The 19,511-nt window shown below is 36.3% G+C and overlaps 2 protein-coding genes across 3 annotated transcripts in view; both read right to left on the minus strand.

The window, feature by feature from the left end:
- Positions 1-19,511, minus strand: part of LOC6647296 (verprolin) — a 98,201-nt gene that overhangs the window by 68,562 nt on the left and 10,128 nt on the right. The window lies entirely within an intron of this gene.
- LOC6647237 (probable citrate synthase, mitochondrial) lies at positions 6,582-8,339 on the minus strand. Its single transcript, XM_002069486.4, has 2 exons — positions 8,166-8,339; positions 6,582-8,107 (listed from the first exon to the last, which is right to left on the minus strand). The coding sequence occupies exons 1-2, from the start codon at positions 8,229-8,231 to the stop codon at positions 6,713-6,715; spliced, it is 1,461 nt and encodes a 486-aa protein (XP_002069522.1). The 5' UTR covers positions 8,232-8,339; the 3' UTR covers positions 6,582-6,712.

Genomic DNA, 19,511 nt, shown 5'->3' on the forward strand with positions numbered 1-19,511 from the left:
TTGCTCCCACCGAGGCAATGAAGCCATCGACTGAACATCCAGCAGTGGAATCAAAAGATTTCTGAACTTTTAGTGCAATGCAAAGAAAAAGACAACTAATTAAGTAGAATATCATTTAACTCTTAATAAGATTCAAATAGAAAAGGGTTAACGCCTGACTTCGAATTGGTTGGCATTATAATAATAATTTTACTAATAATAATGGATTCGTTTTTTCTTCCTTAAGTCCTTAAAGGTAATCTCCATGATTTTTTTTCGCCCATATTTAGCATTAGCATTTTAAATCTAACCTACGGCAGTTCCACTGTACTCTCAGTGCAGACGTCTGCTCCACTTCCATCTGGCTTTAGCAATGTTGTTTGTGTTATAGCTGAACGCACACAATGTGCTCAATGGATTGTTAGATGTAGTCGTAGTTAGAGCCAGTTGGATACGTATGGCGCGAGGGTCTGGACTGGGAGAATACTTTTCTACCTTCAGCCAGAAGTGCCATGTGCATTTGACTGTAAGCCTGACGAATTTTCTCCAAGCAAACAATTTAATAACTGATTAAACGCAGCTCTAAAGTAAGCAATTTATGGAGCCTGCATGAGCTTTGGTGTTACACCTGTCAAATGGGATTATAATAACTGTTGCACTTGTTAGCTGGTCTCTTCTTGTTAAGGCCTGAAATACGTTAAAGTAAACCAACTAAACACACATTTTGCCACATTTTCACGCACTCGTAGCCATTGGTAGCAGGGAGGGGAAACTTTGCGCAATTTATATTCAAACTTTTGGCCCTGGGAAAAGCATACATATACATGTATGTAGCTCTGGGTATCCTAGTGTAGAGCCAGAGGCATGTTTTTCCTCCAAAATTCGAAAATGCAGGCAGCAATTTTCGAGCAGAGCAGAGCATCAGCGTCAACAGCATTGTAAACAAATTTCCATTTGGCGTGGCAGAAACTGAACTAAAATTAAAATAAAAAAAAACAAAAAAAAAAAAACAACAAAATGGGAAAAGAATCACATAAAAACTTTTCTGCCTCTGTCTGTAATGTGAAACAAAATTTGTGATTTATTGTAAAAGTTTGCACATTTTCTGTTCAAATAGTTGAATGTGATATGTCTGCTTATATGAGTGTGTGTAAATGTAAATGTCATGTGTGTAAGTGTGTGTGTGTGTGTCTGTGATGACGGACGACTGTCATAGTTTTTGAGTGCGGATCTGAAATACAGTAAGATTATTTAAAATGTGTAGGCTGGAAAAGTGCAGGAAGAAAAGGTGGCTTAAAGTTCACTAGGCGTATGAAATGCAATTAGAGCGGCAAAACTTTTTAGCCAAAACACTATGAAAAGTTTCATATTTAGTTTGAAAATATGACAAGACGAAACTGAAAGTGCCAGCAATTAAATGAAGTAGGTTAGAAATACTCATATATAAATAATTTTAATCCACTTTTATTTTACTTATGCTTTTTGATTGAGAATCACAGAACTTGAATTTTTGAATTTTTTAACAGTTTGTGTTTTTGAAAAGGGAATTTAAAGGCCAATTATATTAAGAAGTAGAAAAATTTCCTATTGAAATCTTTGAATAGACATATCTGTTTTGTGCCCTCGCAATAAATAGAGAGCTTTTTGGCTTTAGGAAAGCAAATTAATTAATAATTATTATTCATTTGCCTATAACTGCTTGGCATTATAATGTTCTGATTGATCCTTAGTATTTAACAAAGACAATGCCTTAAGAATTTTAGTTTGATTCTTTTTTAGGTTTCCTTAACTCTGCCTATTAACTACATACATTTGGTTTCAATTGTACTTAATTGTTTGACGATTCCAAACTTTAACTTTGTTTTCTTTCGCAGGTTCAACATTTGTGCCCATTCAATTTTAATCAAATTACACAATCAGCCATGTATATGTACGTGTATGCAGTCAACACCATTCCTCAACAACTCTGGTTCGAGGGCTTTGTTAGACATTCTAATTAGAAATTTGATTTCGCCTTTAACCGAAACGATGGCAAACATGTCGAACTTCTGTTTGGCGGTTTTGTTACCAGCTTCCGCGGTTTGCTTACATTATTACGCAAGCGCAAAAGTTTTTTTGTGCGGCATTGTTTGTGAAACGAATTGGTATCCTGATTGCCAAGTTCTGATTCCTGTCTGCTGTCATTATCCCCCAGTGGATGGCGCCATTGTTTGAGAGAATTAATTTCTGATAGGAGTGCAGTTGTCGCTTGTCGCTCGAGTGCGGCCTTGTAATTATACAACGGTGCCACGGACAAGGTGTTGGCCCAAGACTTTACTTTTCACTCTATTCTTATCTTTTGAATGGCTTTTGTATTTGCCAGTATACGAGAATTATGCGTTCCACTTGGCTAATCAGTGAAAGATTAATGTGACTTTAAACTTAAAGAGCGGCATTTACAAAATTTATGTAAGTCTGTACGTAATTCGTAATTCCCTTAACTTGATTTAATTAGCCTAACAAGATTCTGGTTATGTTCCGTTCACGTCTCATACACAATGAGGATTAGCACGTGTTGCCCTTTTTTTTTTTTGTTTTTGAGAAAGAAAGTTAATTAATTTATCATTGTTTTTGCCTTTTCTATGACATGATACATCTGTCCACACCGAAACGAATTCATTTATTTCTCAACAATTCTCTCTCGTTCGCTTCCGCTGGGGCTAAGGCTTTTGTTTCATTAATAATGCAGCTCAGATAAACACACAAAACAAACAGACAGACAGACAACAGAACTATGAGCAATTCTTTGCATTAAATGACTAAAATTGATAAATAACATCAACTGCTTGGCTCAAAATGTACTTACTTCACTCTGGGAAAATCAATATCCATATGGTGGACCAGGAGGAGATGGGACAACATGAAGAGATATCAGACATTTGAATTACCTCCAGCTATTTGTTTCAATTTGTCAATCAAGATGACACAAAAGCCAACGGAAATTGAAATTAAAAACCTTGGTTTTTGCTTTTCGTCTTTTCTATTTCTTTTATGAAGAATAATCTTGGCAAATATCTGATGTGACTTAGTCTGCGATTTAACGATATTGAAATCGAAATCAAGGAATGGAAAAACCATGATGGAAGTCAAAGTTTTCTTATTACTCATACGATTAATCATCAGTTTCTACGACAGAATGATTGAGATTTTTTTAAAGCTTATAATTTATGCATCTAACTTAGTTAACAAATGTAAGTAATTTTAGTCAACTTCTAACACTTTGTTCTAATAATCTGCTGGAATTGTTAGCTAAATGTCTACAAAAAGGAAGTCAAGCCTATCGAATTGGTACCTCAAATAAATTTCGTTTGTTTTTGGAGCATAAAATCTGAGACAAGCATTTATCACTTTTATGGCATAATACAAATGTGTCATCGATTGGCCATCGATTTTCATTCTTTCAAAAGGCCATGCCAACACGTCTATCAAGGCTGTCAAAGCGTTTATCACTTGCCAACATTATCTGATTAGATGTATTGGCCTTGTCGAGCGTTTCATCACTATACTTAACACATACACTTACACACACACACACACACCAGACACAAGCTCGAATAATTTATGCATAATGCTGAGAGCATAAGAGCATCGAGAGCACAATGGACGGGCCGACAATTCAGTTATTTGCCTTGTCAGTGATGGAAAGCCACATTTTTCAGAGGAAAAGTTAACAAAAGATCCCCATAAATTGCTCATTTGTTGGCTGAGAAATCCAAAACTGAAAGCCAGAGAATTTCTTCCCCGCCATTGAAGATACATATTTAGTTTACATTTTTTTCCAGCCATTCAACTCTTTTTCGAGTGCATTTTCTTTTTCATTGTTTTTTTGCTTCCCTCTCTAGTTGAAAAAATATTTGCACATAGCCTTTTTACTCGCCGGAATGTGGTGGAATGTGTTAAAAGCGCCTTTAGGTAGAAATAATTGCGATTACATTTGCTGTTCTTTCGCTTGAAAGCGGCCCAAGGGCTAGAGTCCTTTGCCAGCATAGTAAAGTTAGAAATGGGGGGGTGGTTGAGGGGAGGATAGTCTACCATTTGCTGGGAGCTGCTGCCACCTGTCGTAAACAGACACGAGCTGGAGTTGCTTTGTGATGCCTTTTCAGGTTTGTCAGGGTTTTCTCGCCAGTTTGCGTGCATCAAGCGATTTTTGTTTCACATCCTTTATTCCTATGTGCGTCAGTGTGAAATTGGATATGCCAAAGTTTAGTCACCCCTAAAAGACTAAAGTTCTTTGAGGAATGTTTAAATAAATATATATGTAAATTTTCGGCATGCTACATAATGCATATGGATTTAATTAACCCGCTATTAGGGTTAAATAAATTGAACACGTGTTGATAGCTAGCTGCCAACTTTAACATCATATTAATTAAATAATAAATATATTACTAAGTACAACAGAAGCATTTTCAATTATGGAAATCAATTGCCAAATGACATTAACAATTAAACTCAAAAAGTCAAGCTTATATAATTGCTATTGAAACATACTGCACATTTGTATGTAACTATGCACATATGTAAGTATATTTATATTTTTTTGTTTTAATCAAATGAGAAATTGATTACACAGTCGACTAATTAGGTTTGACATCTGTTAAAATTTCATTAAAAAACAAACAAAATAAAACAATGACAATGGCAAAGGCAAATATCGATTCCTATATACTCTCATTTATCAGTTCCATGAATCGATGGATATTTAGTTTTGTCGACAAATAAAATATCGAGTCCATTTAACAAACTAATAATCTCATTTCAGTAAGGGTATATCAAGGCCTGATATACAAATATACATGGAGTTCTGACATTAAACGAGAGGCAGGAAAAGAGCTCCAACTCTATTCATATTCTGTATCTGCTGCTCCTTCTGATCTAACAGTTATTCCTGTTTTAGTTCCTGCATTTGTCTAGCAGAGGAAGAATCATAATTTTCCGACGTCGAGCTAAAGAAAACTTTTATTTTGTTGCCACAGCGACAATGTCATATATTCCTCTTTGTATTAGAAATGCAACTGGATATTTTTTTGCATATCTTAAGAATAACCATATCCCTTTACCCTCTCTTTGCCACTGGTAGCTGCGACAGAGACTATTTATTTCTAACAATAACAAGTGTCTGTGGGAGACATTATCCAACAGCGATAGATAGAAGGAGGACCAAAGACGAGGCGGGGCGGACTGCTAGACAATTTGGAAAAAAAGAAAAATAATAATAGTTTTCCCCCCATTGTGCAACAAAGTCATAAAGTTTACTTTGACCATGAGAAAGTTATTCTTACTGCTTATATATTTAAATATTAAGCAAGGCATGGAAAAAGATACTCAAATCTTATACCTATTCTATTCTAACATTAAACTTTGAATTTTTCTACCATTTATTATAGGGAAATTTTAAATATTTTGGCCTTGAGCACTATAGAGAAACTATTACAACATAATAATAATAAAAAGCATTAATTAAGCCTTTCAATTGAGTTTGGACTCTATATCTTGGACCTGCATTTCCATTAATAAAAAATTTGTAATATTGCAAGTTTATCGAAAGTACTCACTTGTCAAGTGGATAACCAGTTGGTTGGTTTATCCCCCCCAGCGAATTGTTAAAGCAACTCCTGGGCTTTATTCCAATTGAAAGCAATCACAAGTCGAATACATTGAGTGAAATAGATTTCTGTGCAATCATGCAAAAGTAATACGCCCTGTTGATATTTAAACTGTCCTAAAAAAATTGATTCAACCAAATGGGAGAGAGTAGGGAGAGAGCAAAATAGAATGAATTCACATGACAATGGAATACTAGAACAAAAATCAATCAGTTGATGAAATGCTTTTATAAATATTGCACAAATAAATGATACCAACTGAAGTGGATGACAATGCGGTATTCGTGTATTAGGGGAGTGGGATAGTGGGACGAGTGGATAGCAAACTAATACATCTACTTTATATAGATTAAAATAACTTTGCATCGCCTTTAGTGTGAATGTGTGTCAATTTGCAATTCAAAAGAGATTGAGAGCGAGAGTCACGTGCAACTGAAAATAATGCAAAAGTTTTAATTGGTTTTCCATTTGCCAATTATCTAGCTTATATAGGATCTAATTTCCTAATTGTATTCGAGCAAATTCAACAATGTCAATGCATAATGCCTGTTGAGTTTTCAAATTAATTAAGCATTATGAGCGCCTGATATTATATTACGAGAGAGACTGATTTATTAGCAAAATTATAATGTACTATAGAAAATGTATCAAATTGAAGTTTCAGCCAAAATGGGGGAGACGACGACTTTAATTTTGTTTAACTGACATCAAATCCCATTCCGAGACATCAAAGGAATGTTTATTAAGTATGCGCATATGTTGAAGTATTTTTGGTTTGCCATAATTAATATGTTCACTGAGGCAACTTGTGGTGCAGCTGTATACAGATTTGAGCGTATGTGGATGACGTTTATCCCCATAGTCAACGTTAATTTAGATATCAAAGCCGCATCTTCATGTTGATTTAATGACAGAAAGCCAATTACTAAATGTCAAATGCAAGTGAAACCCACGCAATTTAACGTTATTACAATTTTCTTGTAACATGTATAATTTTTCTAATTTATTTATAAAATAAGGAATTGTTCGCCGTTAAAAAACGACCCGTCGAACTTGAACTAGTCACAGCAAATGAAAATTACTGGTTATCATTTTTTTTTGCCACCTCCAGCTTTCTTGTCATCGCCCTTATCCTGGAGGAATTTGCATAGAAAATCAGAGGTAAAGGATTTGGGACGTTCGATGGGTGCGCCCAAGGCTCGGGCCCATATGGTTTGTGCCATTACGCCCAAGACCCGAGATACACCAAAGAGAACTGTATAGTATTGCATCTCCTTCAAGCCATAATGCTGCAACAGGACACCGGAATGGGCGTCCACATTTGGATACGGATTGGCCACTTTGCCCAGTTTCTTCAATATCTCGGGAATCAGTTTCCACAGTCGGGTGACCAATTTCACATTCTTGTCATCCTTGCAATTCTTCATGGCAAAGTCGTTCTGCAACTCGAAACGTGGATCAGTCTGACGGAGTACTGCATGCCCGTAGCCGGGGACCACCTTTCCACCTTTTAGAGTCTCATTCACATAAGTAATTATCTCATCGTCTTTGGGATCATCGCCAATTTCCTTGATCATTTCTTGCAACCAGATCAATACCTCCTGGTTGGCCAGGCCATGCAAAGGTCCTGCCAAACCAGCCATGCCCGCCGAGAATGATAGATAAGGACTGCTTAAAGCTGATCCCACCAACTGGGTGGCATGAGCCGAGACATTTCCACTTTCGTGATCGGCATGCAGGACAAAATAGAGTCGCATCAAGTCAATAAAGTTCTTGTCCTTGTAGCCACACATGCGACAAAAGTTTCCGGACCAATCCTCCTTTGGATTTAACTCTCGAGATCCAGCACCGTCCTTAAATGCATTACAATAGATGATTGCAGCTACTGGGGGCATCATGGCGCACAGATCCATTGCGTCCTCATAAATGTATTCCCAATACTTTGCTCTTTTGACTCCCTTCCTGTAGGCCTTAACGAATTTGCTTTCCGCGTCCAAACAGGAACTGGCAGCACACAGCTGGGCCATGGGATGGATTCGTTGATCCATGGAATCCAAAAGGCGCTGGCAATAGCGCGGAACATTGCCCCGCTTGTTCCATTCTTTGGTCAGTCCTTCGGCTTGACCTTTGTTTGGCATTTTACCGGTTGTTAACAGCCAAAAGGCTCCCTCTGGTGTTCCCTCCTTGCTGCCCTCCTGGACGCGTGGCAAATCTTTGACCACGTCCTTGAGCGTCATGCCCCGGTAAAATATACCCTTATTGGGGTCCACATACGATGTGTCGCACATAAGCAACATTAATCCTCGCATGCCACCCATCACATTAGAAAGTTTAATGTCGCCGAGCTTCTTGTCGCCATGCAGACACTTTAGGCCCATCATCTTCTCTCGCTCTTGTGGAACTTGTTTGGCCAAAACCTCCTTCAGATTGGCTCCATCGGAATACTTTCTATGAGGGACCAAGCAGCGGGGCTGATGTGCTGTCTACGGAATAAGACGAAGAATGTTGCAATACTTTAAAATAAGCGTCCAAATAACTAACCTTCCATTGGCCAAAGGCCAATCTAGTCAATTCAGTGGCTCGCTGAGACATCAGGGACTTCACCATTGTAAAAAAAAATCGAAATTATGGTCGTGAGTAGTTTAAAATAAATTTACTAGTTAATTTTTACAATGTGTACTCCCCAGTCTACGGCAAACAACTGACACATTCTGGCTTGTTGCTTAGAAAAGTAAATTGACATTTGTCATTTGGGATGGTTTGATCGAGAAAATAAAATACTTTCCTACTGAATTATTCTAATAATAGAAATTGCAATAGAGTAGAGGCCAATTAAGGTCAGTATTTTTAGACCTCCTGTCTCTCTCTTTCTCACTCTCACTCACTTTTTCCATTTTTATTGGTGAGTTTCTTTTTTTTTGGCACTATTGCAATGACACCTAGAGCAAGCTCAGCGCTATGTCAACAAAAGCCATCCAATATCAACTAAACCATGACTCCTTGACAGAGACATCTATTTAACACACACACACATAGACGCAGCTACTTACACACATCAACACACACTACCTTGGGGGAAGAACTTTCATTAGTCGAAACGTCAAAGTTGTGATGGGGCCCACTGAGCACTCACGTACTGCTTGGCAGCAACAAATAAGGGCAAAAAGCACGCTCACCTATCGATTGGCTTTTCACTGACAACAACAAAAATAAACATCCAAAATAAAGTTAGTTGACATTTTTTGGCCAAAAAATGTGTTCCACATAGAGATAGAGTTGTTGAAAAGTATTGTAATTGCATTTGCATGTGACATACAATTTTCAGTTTTCGAACAAAACTTTATTCTGCAAAATCCCAAAGCTAAAAGCATATTAAATTTACTTTCAATACGAATAAACTACTTCAATGCAAAGAATCTGGTTTTAACGGCCCCAATCTGCAATAATTTTATGATTAGTTAAAAGAGAATTTTGCAGAATAAATTTTTAAACTAAGATCCTACTGAGGTGTCATCGTTCATCGGGGACATAAATAGAAATTTGTGGCATTTCTTTTTGTAATGATCCAAGGAGAAACCCTTCTGAAAAAAGCGTACTAAGAAGATGTCCTTTGTGTAACAAAGTTGGTAAAATGATTTAAAAGTTTCCCATCTTTTTCTTTTTTCCTGGTGGCCTTCTTGAACCTCGCATAAAGAAAAGCTGAAAACTTGTTGCAGAAACCTTGTTTTCGTTTTTTTTTTTTTCTTTCCAACTTACAACTACAGGAAAATCAGCACAGAATGGAAAAGTATAGGAAGACGGGCAGCTGCTTAAGTGCGAAACTCGATTTAAAATACAAGGGCGACACGCGTAACAAAAAAGGGAAAAATTAATATACATTTAAATAAACTTCTAATGAGCCAAACTGGTTCGAAAAGAAAGAGTTTTGAAAAAATAAAACTCTCAACAGATTTTTCCATTAGTTTCAGCTTACTAAAGCTTAAACCCTGTAGAGATATGATGGCTCATAGTTTTGTGTGTGTAGACAATCAAGTTAAATCCACTTAAACATTTGAATAGTTGAGAATTAGTGATCAAGAGATGAATAAATGTCCGCATGAATGCCACTTCAATGGCAACGAGAGACAGCATTTACAAGTATTTCGACTAATTGACTGTTAATTAATGAAAACTAAAATGGCAGGTCATCATAAAAAGAAAAAGAAGAGTGAATGGAAAATAAAAGGATGGGGAAAAACGGCAGCTGAGTAGTCTGTCAATGTGCATTGCGGCTGATACTTGTTGACTTTTAATGGGCCATTTGCAGAGCTTTCATTTTCCTTTTGAGAGCTGAAATTTATTTGATTTTTTCTTTATGTAAAATATGTTTTAATTAAAAGCAAAGTTTTTGGTTTATTATTTTTTTTTGTCTTGTTTGTATCTGCCCCAAAATCAGAACTGCAAACAAACAAACATAAAATTTGTGCAGCACAGTGAAATACCAGATACAAGAACAAAGCTCATGGAAAAACTCGGATGGAAAATGCCAATTCCTCTCCCCCCTCGACTACCAACATTTTACCCTGATGCACTGATGAAAATTTGGTAAAATTCCCCATTGGTTTCTGAGTACAAATAGATATTTAATTTTGTTCTTTTTTCTTTCGTTTTTTTTTTGCCTTTTTGTGTGTGTGTGTGTTGGGAAACTCTCATGGAAAGTTGTCGCAACTGTGTCTCCCCTTTCCTCTGCATTGCCCCTGTCCCTGCTGCTGAATGCACAATTGACCCAAATTTGGCAAGTGAAAACAAACATGAATTAATTTTTGCTTTGCTGCAAAAGCAAAATGAAAAAAATTTCACAAATCCTGTTTTTGCCTGGTGTGAACTATGTCCGTTTTGGCAGGCAATTGACAGAAACATTAGGATGAAGATTCAATTTTGTAAAATGAATTTCTTTTTCTACTCTTCGAGAAAAATGTTTGTCTACTTTGGTCAAACGTTTTGAAATGTTCCATCTGCATAATTAGACGCCTTCAAATAAACTTTCCTGCTTTTTAAAAACACTTCACTTTGGGTTGGCTTAAAACGACTTTGATGCAAATGAATTCGAAATTTTATAAAGCCATTTAATTCTTTCCTCAGACTTCTTCTTTAAAGAGTATACCCATATCGGTTTGTTTCTATCAATTAGTTTTAAATATTTGTGCCAGCAAACAAATTATGCAATGTTGTTTAAGCTGGTCTAATGCATGGACATGACAGACAAAATATTTAAATATGTATGAATACTTTGAATTAATTTGTTGAATAAAAAATGAAAACTTTAATTTGTTTCTAATGATGAGAAAGAATTTAAAGCTTTTCTATTGGCATTAAATACTTTTGCCGAATGAATTAACTAAGTACTATTTCTTCCTTCGTCCTTTTAAAGTACATTTTTGATCAATATCCAAAGACCACTCTAAATAATTATGACCTTCTCTTTCTATGTCCTTAATTTTAAATTCCATGTAATTTACAGATAATATTAATAGCCTTGAGTCATCAACTCGAGGTTAGTTAAAAAAATTAAGATAAAAGAGCGAAAAATGAGGGGAATAAAGTTGCAATATGTTGGCACAGTGGTTGGGAAAACATTTTAATAAAATGCATTTACCATTTTCCACATAGTTATTTTATTGTTAAGGGAAATCACAAACTTTTTTATTGCAATTGTGCCTGAGTGCGCGTGTTGAGGTTGGCGAAGGATTCGGATGGGGGCTAGGTGGGGGGAGGGGTCTATTTGTGTTATTTGGGGGCCGAGAATGGTCGGTTTTTCCCCCGACATAATTTGAAATTGTTTTGGTGGAAAATGCAGCGGCACGCTTTGGCCTTGTTCGAATGGTTGTAGAGTGTGGGGCGTGTGGGGGGGTCTAGTTGAAATGGACAGACACAAACACAAACTCATACACTTAAGCACGCACATTCACTCACAAACCCCCACACATATACGCACACACACACACACACACACATACACACTAAGGGAGAGATAAAGAGACACAAAGTTTCCACATCCGCATCAGCCATGTTCGTCCATGTGGCTGGCTGTCCACCGCCTTTTTCCAGACCAAAAATAAAACAATAGACAATTTTTATACTTCATGTTTATAGTTGTGAGTGTGTAAGTGTCTGTTTGTGTGTGTGTGCTTTGGTGTGTGCTCGTATAAAATGTTCGCACATATGCCAACTTGCCTTCAACCATTCGCTGCATTATTAAAATAAAAGTAATGTGAATGTCTGACTGCTTTTTTTTTATCTTTCCCCTTGTTGATGCAGATTTTAGATTAAAAAAAATTGTTACAAATATTTTACAAAATTTTTTTAAAGCAGTTTAACGAAAATATTTGTAATTTAAAGAATATAGAATTCGATTCCGCTTTTTGATGTGAAAAAAAATACAATAACAGAAAGCATTTTCAATTTCTTATCTCTGGTTTTTCATTGTTCATTTTGTCAGCCAATTAGTTAAAAGTGGGAAAGAACATATCGAATCAAGGCAATGAGTGCTCACACAGACATAGCCTCACACATACACACCCAAGCTTACATATATGTGTACTTTACAGAGATACAAACTCACATATAGACACTTTACATGGACGTGGCCTTAAAGGAAAACGTATCGACCATAAGTTCTTCATAAAGACCATCAATTTTTTTAGCCTTAATTTTTTTAATTTTGAGATGATCATTGAAGTTAGTTTGTTTATTCAGATAGAGATTTTAAAATCAGCCGTTCTCAGAAGCTTTATTCCATTCCATTCCCGACTACATCCATGTGGATTTCCACTTAAAGTGCGAATTCGTTTTAACTAGTCGCTGGCATTTCGCTTCTATGTCAACGCAATCAAACCAAACGCACTTTACGCTTTACGCTTTCTCCTCACCTCGCCTCCTTTTGCCCTCTCATTCGCATTCATTGAAAATGTCAAAGAGAGAAGTGGCACAAGAAAAAGCTGGAAGGAGTTGGAGGGCATCAACAGTGCTTACCAACTGCAAAGTGAAATGGATGAGCGTTGCAATTAAAGGCAAACAAAAAACGTAATTCGAATGCAATGCAAATCGTGCGAAGGGGATGCAGTGGGGGCCATGAGAGCTTGGCTTGTAATTGTAACCACTGCAATTTTATTTTTATCACTAACAACCGAATCTCTCGAAACCACATTCACACTCACATCACAATCCCCTCTATTCCTCTATCGACTAATCCGCAATCCCTTTTGTGTCGCGTACCTTGTTTACGCATTCCCTTAACCTTTTCGTGTTGGTGTCGGTAAATCAGGATTGAAGCTTTGGAATTAACGGTAAATATAATTACTACACCCGACCAGCGGCACAAAGGCAAAGTCTTTGTTGATGACTTTGTACTGGGGTTCACTTCGGGCATCTTTAAAAGGGTTTAGGCATAGCACAGTATACGGAGGACTTTTCATATTTCGGCCTGTTTGTGCCCAATTAAGCTAAAATGTTTTTCTGCCCCTCACTCTCTTTCTCTCTCTCGCTCTTTCTCTTGTCATAATCATAACTGTAAAATTAATATAAATATTTCGAGAGAGGCTACTCCTTATTACCCGAATTGAAGTGTCGTGTGCCCAAAAATTAATTGCCCTCTTTGTGGTGAAAATGCCTTTTCCCAGTTTTGGTTATTAAGCTTTGAACGTGAATTTTGGCAAGAAATTTGCTGATCATATCATTTCCTTATCGACAAATGTATAATTAAACGAATTATCTTAAAAAAAATAATATTTTTGTGCTTTGACTTATTATAGGAATCTCTTCAGAAAGTTTAAAGCTCAGAAAATCTCAAAGAAAAGAAATAATTTTATAAATTCAACTTGTAAAATAATACGATTTCAAAAATGGTAGGGTAATTGTTGATTTTTTTTACGTGCTTACTTATGTTAGGGTATTTCAAAATTTGATATTCGGCTACGGCAGAGATTTCCTTTGCCTTTTTGTAACAAATTACTGGACTAATTCATTACAAAGTTTAACAGAATTCTTTCTCCACCCTCCACTCTTCTGACTTGTTCACGCCTCATTAGTTGACATTAAGATTATGCATTTTGATGAGTTCTTTTTCTTATTTTTTTTGTCAAATTTAACACACGACTAGCCAACCTGACTGGCCTCAAAGTTTATAATTAAATCAGTTACAACCAAATTACTTAGCCAGCTCAGACTTGTCCTTTTCCTTTTTTTTTCGTTTGTCTCGGTTCTTTTCGGGTTTTAAGGCGAATACTTGACTTCTTTCTGTTGTAAAAAGTTGAACATGCTGCAATGAAATGTCAAGTCGTTGAAAGTAAATAGTCTACTTAATGTCGCCCAGGATAACCACTCCACTTCCTTATTCTGCTGCGGCACAAGAAAAGCGAGAGACAACGATAAGACAGAACGAGAGAAAGTGATGTCGAAGAGAACAGCAAGAAAAACCGAAACGAAAAAAAATTTGATGCCATTTATTTTAATTTGTGAGTCAAAATGTCGAGATTTAAAGTGAGCAATGAGTGAGCCACAGGCAGTCGAATATCCAGCCAGGCGAACAGCCATCCCAGCCAGACGGTCGGGCGTACAAAAAAGGATGTGACCGTGACGTAATAGTTTAGGTATATTTGAACTTTCTTTTCTTTCATTCCATCAGTCCATTAAGCTGATGATTTTTATATATACAGCTAAGAAGCCATGAAGAAAGGTTCGAGCAATTTAATCGTCCAAGTTATCGAAAAGTTTTCAAAAATAAAATTAGCTAATTGATGATTGTTCAGGATATACGAATGTATGTATTTGTATTTATGTCTTTTTATAGACATAGACAACTTGATAGACTTATTGTTAGTTATTTATCGAACTTTTTTTATTAACCCCTGCTAGATGCCATAAATATATATATATATATATTCCATAAATTGCTCTCTTGTGTATTCTAGCAACATTATTTGTGGCCATAAAATTATATTGATGCATTTACTTGTTCTCTTGTTTCACAGGAAAATTCCAACACTGTCTGACCAAGTTTCAGCGCATTGATATTTATTTCATAATTTTAAGTGAAATATCAGATTCAAATAGGAAAAGATTTTCAGTTTTGAGCACAGTCTAACAGGTAAGCAAGGAAACAAATCGGAACTCATCAAAGGATTTCCAATATTTACTTTACAAATTACACTTTAAGGAAACTCTGGACTTAACAAGCAAAGTCTGCATAGTAACTTTACCACAAGTTTTCTCCAGAAAAAACTCTTGTTGTGGAGTGTCAAGAATATTTCTCAAAAGGGTTTAAATTTCCAATTCTTTTGACTTATTGATATAACAAATTCCTAGTAAAATGTGTTTGTTCTAAGCTTTTGTCTCTTCTTTTTTATTATTTTGTATTTATAATCTTTGTTTTATTTTTGTTTTGACCTTCTGATACCTAGATCAATACAAAAAAATATACAATTTCATTTGGAAACAGCAATTGTAAATACTTGGAAGTCTTTCAATCAATTTACCTGGACACCATTGCCATTATTCTCATCATCATCATCGCCATCATGGTCATAAAGATCATTAGTATTTTCTACTCCTGCATGCTGAATGAAGTCAGTGCTTCCTGTTTCCTGTCAGGCCAGATGCTTGTGTATAAATATGTGTGTGTGTGTGTGTGGGTGGTTTGAGGTTGTGTGTGTAAGTGTGTGTAGAAGCAAACCACTTCCGTTTTGTAAAAATACCTAATACTCAATTTGCTCTACACAGAAATGTTATTTTAAAATAGAAAGCTTAAGGAGCACATAATGACGGAGTATCTAGCATACATACATACATATACATACACATATATATCTATATATATAGTAGGTTAACTGCTCGCCACTTGGCCACATTTCCTTTTAGCAAACAAAAAATATGTGAAAGTAAAAGAAAAGGGAAACTTACTTCAGTAGGATAGGAGGATAAAAGCAACGTTTAGCAAAAACTCTAGACCAAATGATGCTTGAATGTATTTTCTTTTTGATTTTGTTGGAAACTCATTCATTCGTTTTAACCCCAACCATTCATTCGCGCTTGCCATTCAGTTGCCATAAATTTTCTGCCATTTTCTGTCGTTTGAGACACTCGAGTGCTTGCCTACTTACCGGCTTAATTACTCATTATGCTCACGTTTATCTGCCACTTAATTATTTATTCAATATACCTGCAAACACACGGCCGGAATACGGCGCACTGGTAAGTTTTCAAGCCTGTGGAGGAGCAGCAGAAGCAGAAGCAGAAAGAACTTAAAAATGTATCCAGGCATTGAATGAATAATTGAGAGTGCAGTTGATATCCGTACCCTCAATTCAGTTCAGATGCTGCACTCGAAACGCCGACATTTAAACAATTTACCATATAATAATGGTAATAATTGTACAACCATTGCCCCCGGAGTGGCAATTTCAGAATTGATTTCCAGTCATTTTTATCGTTCACTGCACTTGATTTTTTATGTACATATATGTACATATATATACTTACTACAAATAATAATCCATACATAAAAGAGTTAAAATGCAGGCCCTTAAAAATATTTACCTGGCGAAAATATAAAATGATGAAAGAAGAAACACAAAAACGATATTCGCTAAAGGCTATGGCACCTTTTCTTTGCTTTATTAAATTGTTTAATTTCCTTTTATTCATTATTTTAAGAAATTTTTGTAATGCAAAGATTTTTACCACTGAATTTAATTATAAAACTTTAAAATTAAATTCCATTTCAATATCGATGATTTTTATTCAATCTTTCAGTAAGAGATTGTAAAGTTACTACTTTCTGATTGAAAAATCATTCCCAGTCAAAAGATTTCCATTGGTCCTAGTCAAATTCATGATTTCAACATTTAGTTTTGGTTTGTCTGAACTGCTTTGCGGTTTTTTCGAATCAATAATTTTTATTTGAATTCTTTACAGCCAGTTATCTCTGTTAGACATGAGAAATATTTAATAAATTATATTGATTTTCGTTCCTGTGTCTCTCTGCTGGCTCACCCTGCCCCACTTCCGCGCCAATCTGTCAAATAAAATGCATTGTGAACAATCTTCTTTTATGTATGCATATTTACAACAAAATTTATCCGCATGTCAAGAGGAAGGATATGAAAGCGGCTCTCTGCCAAACTACAAGGATTTGACGAGAAAAAATCTGAAGTAAAATTGTGAAAAGCAATCATATTGCACAAAATTGAATATATTGACATGGCGACTAAAGTATGTTTTCTCTATGTACATATAGGAAATAAAATACATATTTCTATTATTCTCTTCTTCATGACGAGATGACACTTTATTTGTTTCCATTTGAGTTTCGATATTTTGCATTTACAATTTGTGGCGTTTCACTTTTTGGCATATAGCGACAAGGTTTAAATGCCAAAATTAACAGCTGCAAGTGTTCTCTTACCCTTGTTTCCGGGTTTTATAATGGCAACATGTGTTTTATTTAAATACTCTTTAAAAATTTGATTGTACATCTATTCAGTCAATCGATTTGGTAACTTTCTATCTGGCTTATGCCTTTTCAGGTTTGCTTTCGTTAAGATCATTATGAATAAATCAATGGCAGAGTAATTGATTGGTTTGCTTGTTATTTCTGTTGACTTCTCGATTCATGAGCTGCTTTAATAGCCTTCAGCTGCCAGTTGGCAATTCTCAGTTTTGCAGTTCTTAGTTCAATGGAAGCTAAAACTGTGGACTGGGTCTAAATGTGACATAAAGTATATTTTGATTATTTTTGTGAGCCAAAAGTTGAGCATTTTAGGGCCTTGCCAGGCATTTGCATTTTAAATATATTTTTTTACAGCTCGCCCACCGTCAGGAGATGCCGAGGAGATGGAGTTGAAGTTGAATGGAAAGGGAGTGGGGAGGGGGGTGCCACATGGAATTGAGTGAAATACCGCACAAATGGCGTGTAAACACAACAAAGAGGTAATAACAATGGCTCTTTCGATGGATGCCTGCTGTGAGTTTTGCAGGAGCTTAAGCAGAGAGCCGTTTGGAATTCCTGAAGCTTGAGGGGAGAGTCCTCACACACAACAAAAAAAAAAAAAACACACCGCCATTCACATCCATTCCGCGGCGCCCCTTTCGGCACCTCCGGCCTTTGGCAACCCGCACTTTGTAAACATTTTTATTTGTTTCTTCGTAAGCTGTGTCAATACACAATAAATTGAACTGTGCAAGAATTTATGTTGGCACTTTGTGAGAATGCCACATTCCGCGGCCCTAGCCCGGCCCCATTCCAAATTGCATCCCATCGCCTACTTACAAAGATCTGCACTCCCTTCTAGGCACCCTCGTTCATCTCTAGGGACTTAAAAGTTCAATAATATTTATTTGTTACTTGCTCTTTTGACAAAATCCATGCACACAGACACATATCCGCACATAAGATTAGCCCTTAGTCCTTAGGCCCGTTTATCACGCCACGCATATTGGGTCACAGATACATACATTCATATAATGGTGTTACGTAGTTTTATTGTTACACACACACACACATACACACGGACAGACAGACACAAGAAGCTGCGGTTTCCTTTTGTGAGAGAAAGAAAGCTGTAAATTAAAGCTGAGAATAGCTAAGGACATGCCATTTTCTAGAGCAATGCTAACTTAATTTACTGACTCTGAAATGCCAAAGTGGTCAGCAGTCTGATTTATGTCCTCAATTACTTTTCATCTATTTCGATATAGTAAGATGTCCTTGAAATATTTCAGGAAATATTTCAGCAAGGTGTGAAACCATTTACATAAATATAACAAAAGACAGAAGTTGAATTGATAAAAGGAACAATCCTTAATAACTTCGATTTGAAGTCCGAAAAAGGAGATTAGAAAATGGTCATCATTATTTATTATTATTGAAGTCTTCCATTAATGATTGCTGGATCAGTGTACAAAATATATATTGACTTTTTAAGAAATTTGCATAATATTGAATCCTTTGATTCCTATGATCTCGTCTCTTGTTCCTCCTAACAAAATTTAACATTGCAAGCAACTCAATTCAATTCTCTGTTCTTCATTTTAAAGTTTACCTGCTTTGCTTTTCTAGCCGAGAGTGGAATGCCCATTAATTTGGCAACCACTGAGTATTTTTGAAATACACATGTTTTTGTTAGCCATCTACAAATAGCCAACAAGCAATAAACAAATAAATTACAAAATCCTCTGTTAGCCATACTTAGTATATTGGTTAAAATGTTGAGTCCAATGGAGTGCGCAGGCGCAGACAAACAGCCGGCATAAGCCGAAACGGTAGTGAGACAGGGGAGAATCAGGAGTGGTATGTGGGCTACATACCCCGCCGGAACGGAATGTTAACAGGAATGAAATGGCAACAGGACATTCGCAGGAGTAACAGCAGGAACATTCTGAAACATCTGAAAAACAAACGCCGACAGAGGCGAACAGGAGTCAAACGAAATGTTAAACCAGGGGGCAGCTTCCTTGACTGCCAAGTTGCAAGCAATTTAGTTGATAATTTGCATCCTTTGCGCGCGGACGTGACTTGGAAGTGAGCCGCGTATTAGAAAACAATAAAAACTCGCCGACAGTCGACAATTTGCCACTTTGTTGGGCAAGGATAAGAAATATATATTCAAATTGCAAAGAAGAAAAAAAGCCACAACAACAAAAAGTACAGTGAATCCACTTGAGTGTCCTTTGTTTTTGTGCTGAGTCACTTGTAGTCGAGTTGAGTGTCTTTTGCCTAAAAATTACTTTTGAAGTTTGTTTGTTTTCCCAAAGAACGAGAGCCCAGAACAAGAAATAAGCAAAGAGAAAACCCACCAATGAAGAGGATATTCAAGTAAGCGGAAACGGCCGCCATAAAAAAGGGATTATTGT

The sequence above is a fragment of the Drosophila willistoni genome, chromosome 3R (genome assembly GCF_018902025.1).
Source record: "Drosophila willistoni isolate 14030-0811.24 chromosome 3R, UCI_dwil_1.1, whole genome shotgun sequence".
In the NCBI taxonomy this organism is placed as follows: Eukaryota; Metazoa; Arthropoda; class Insecta; order Diptera; family Drosophilidae; genus Drosophila; species Drosophila willistoni.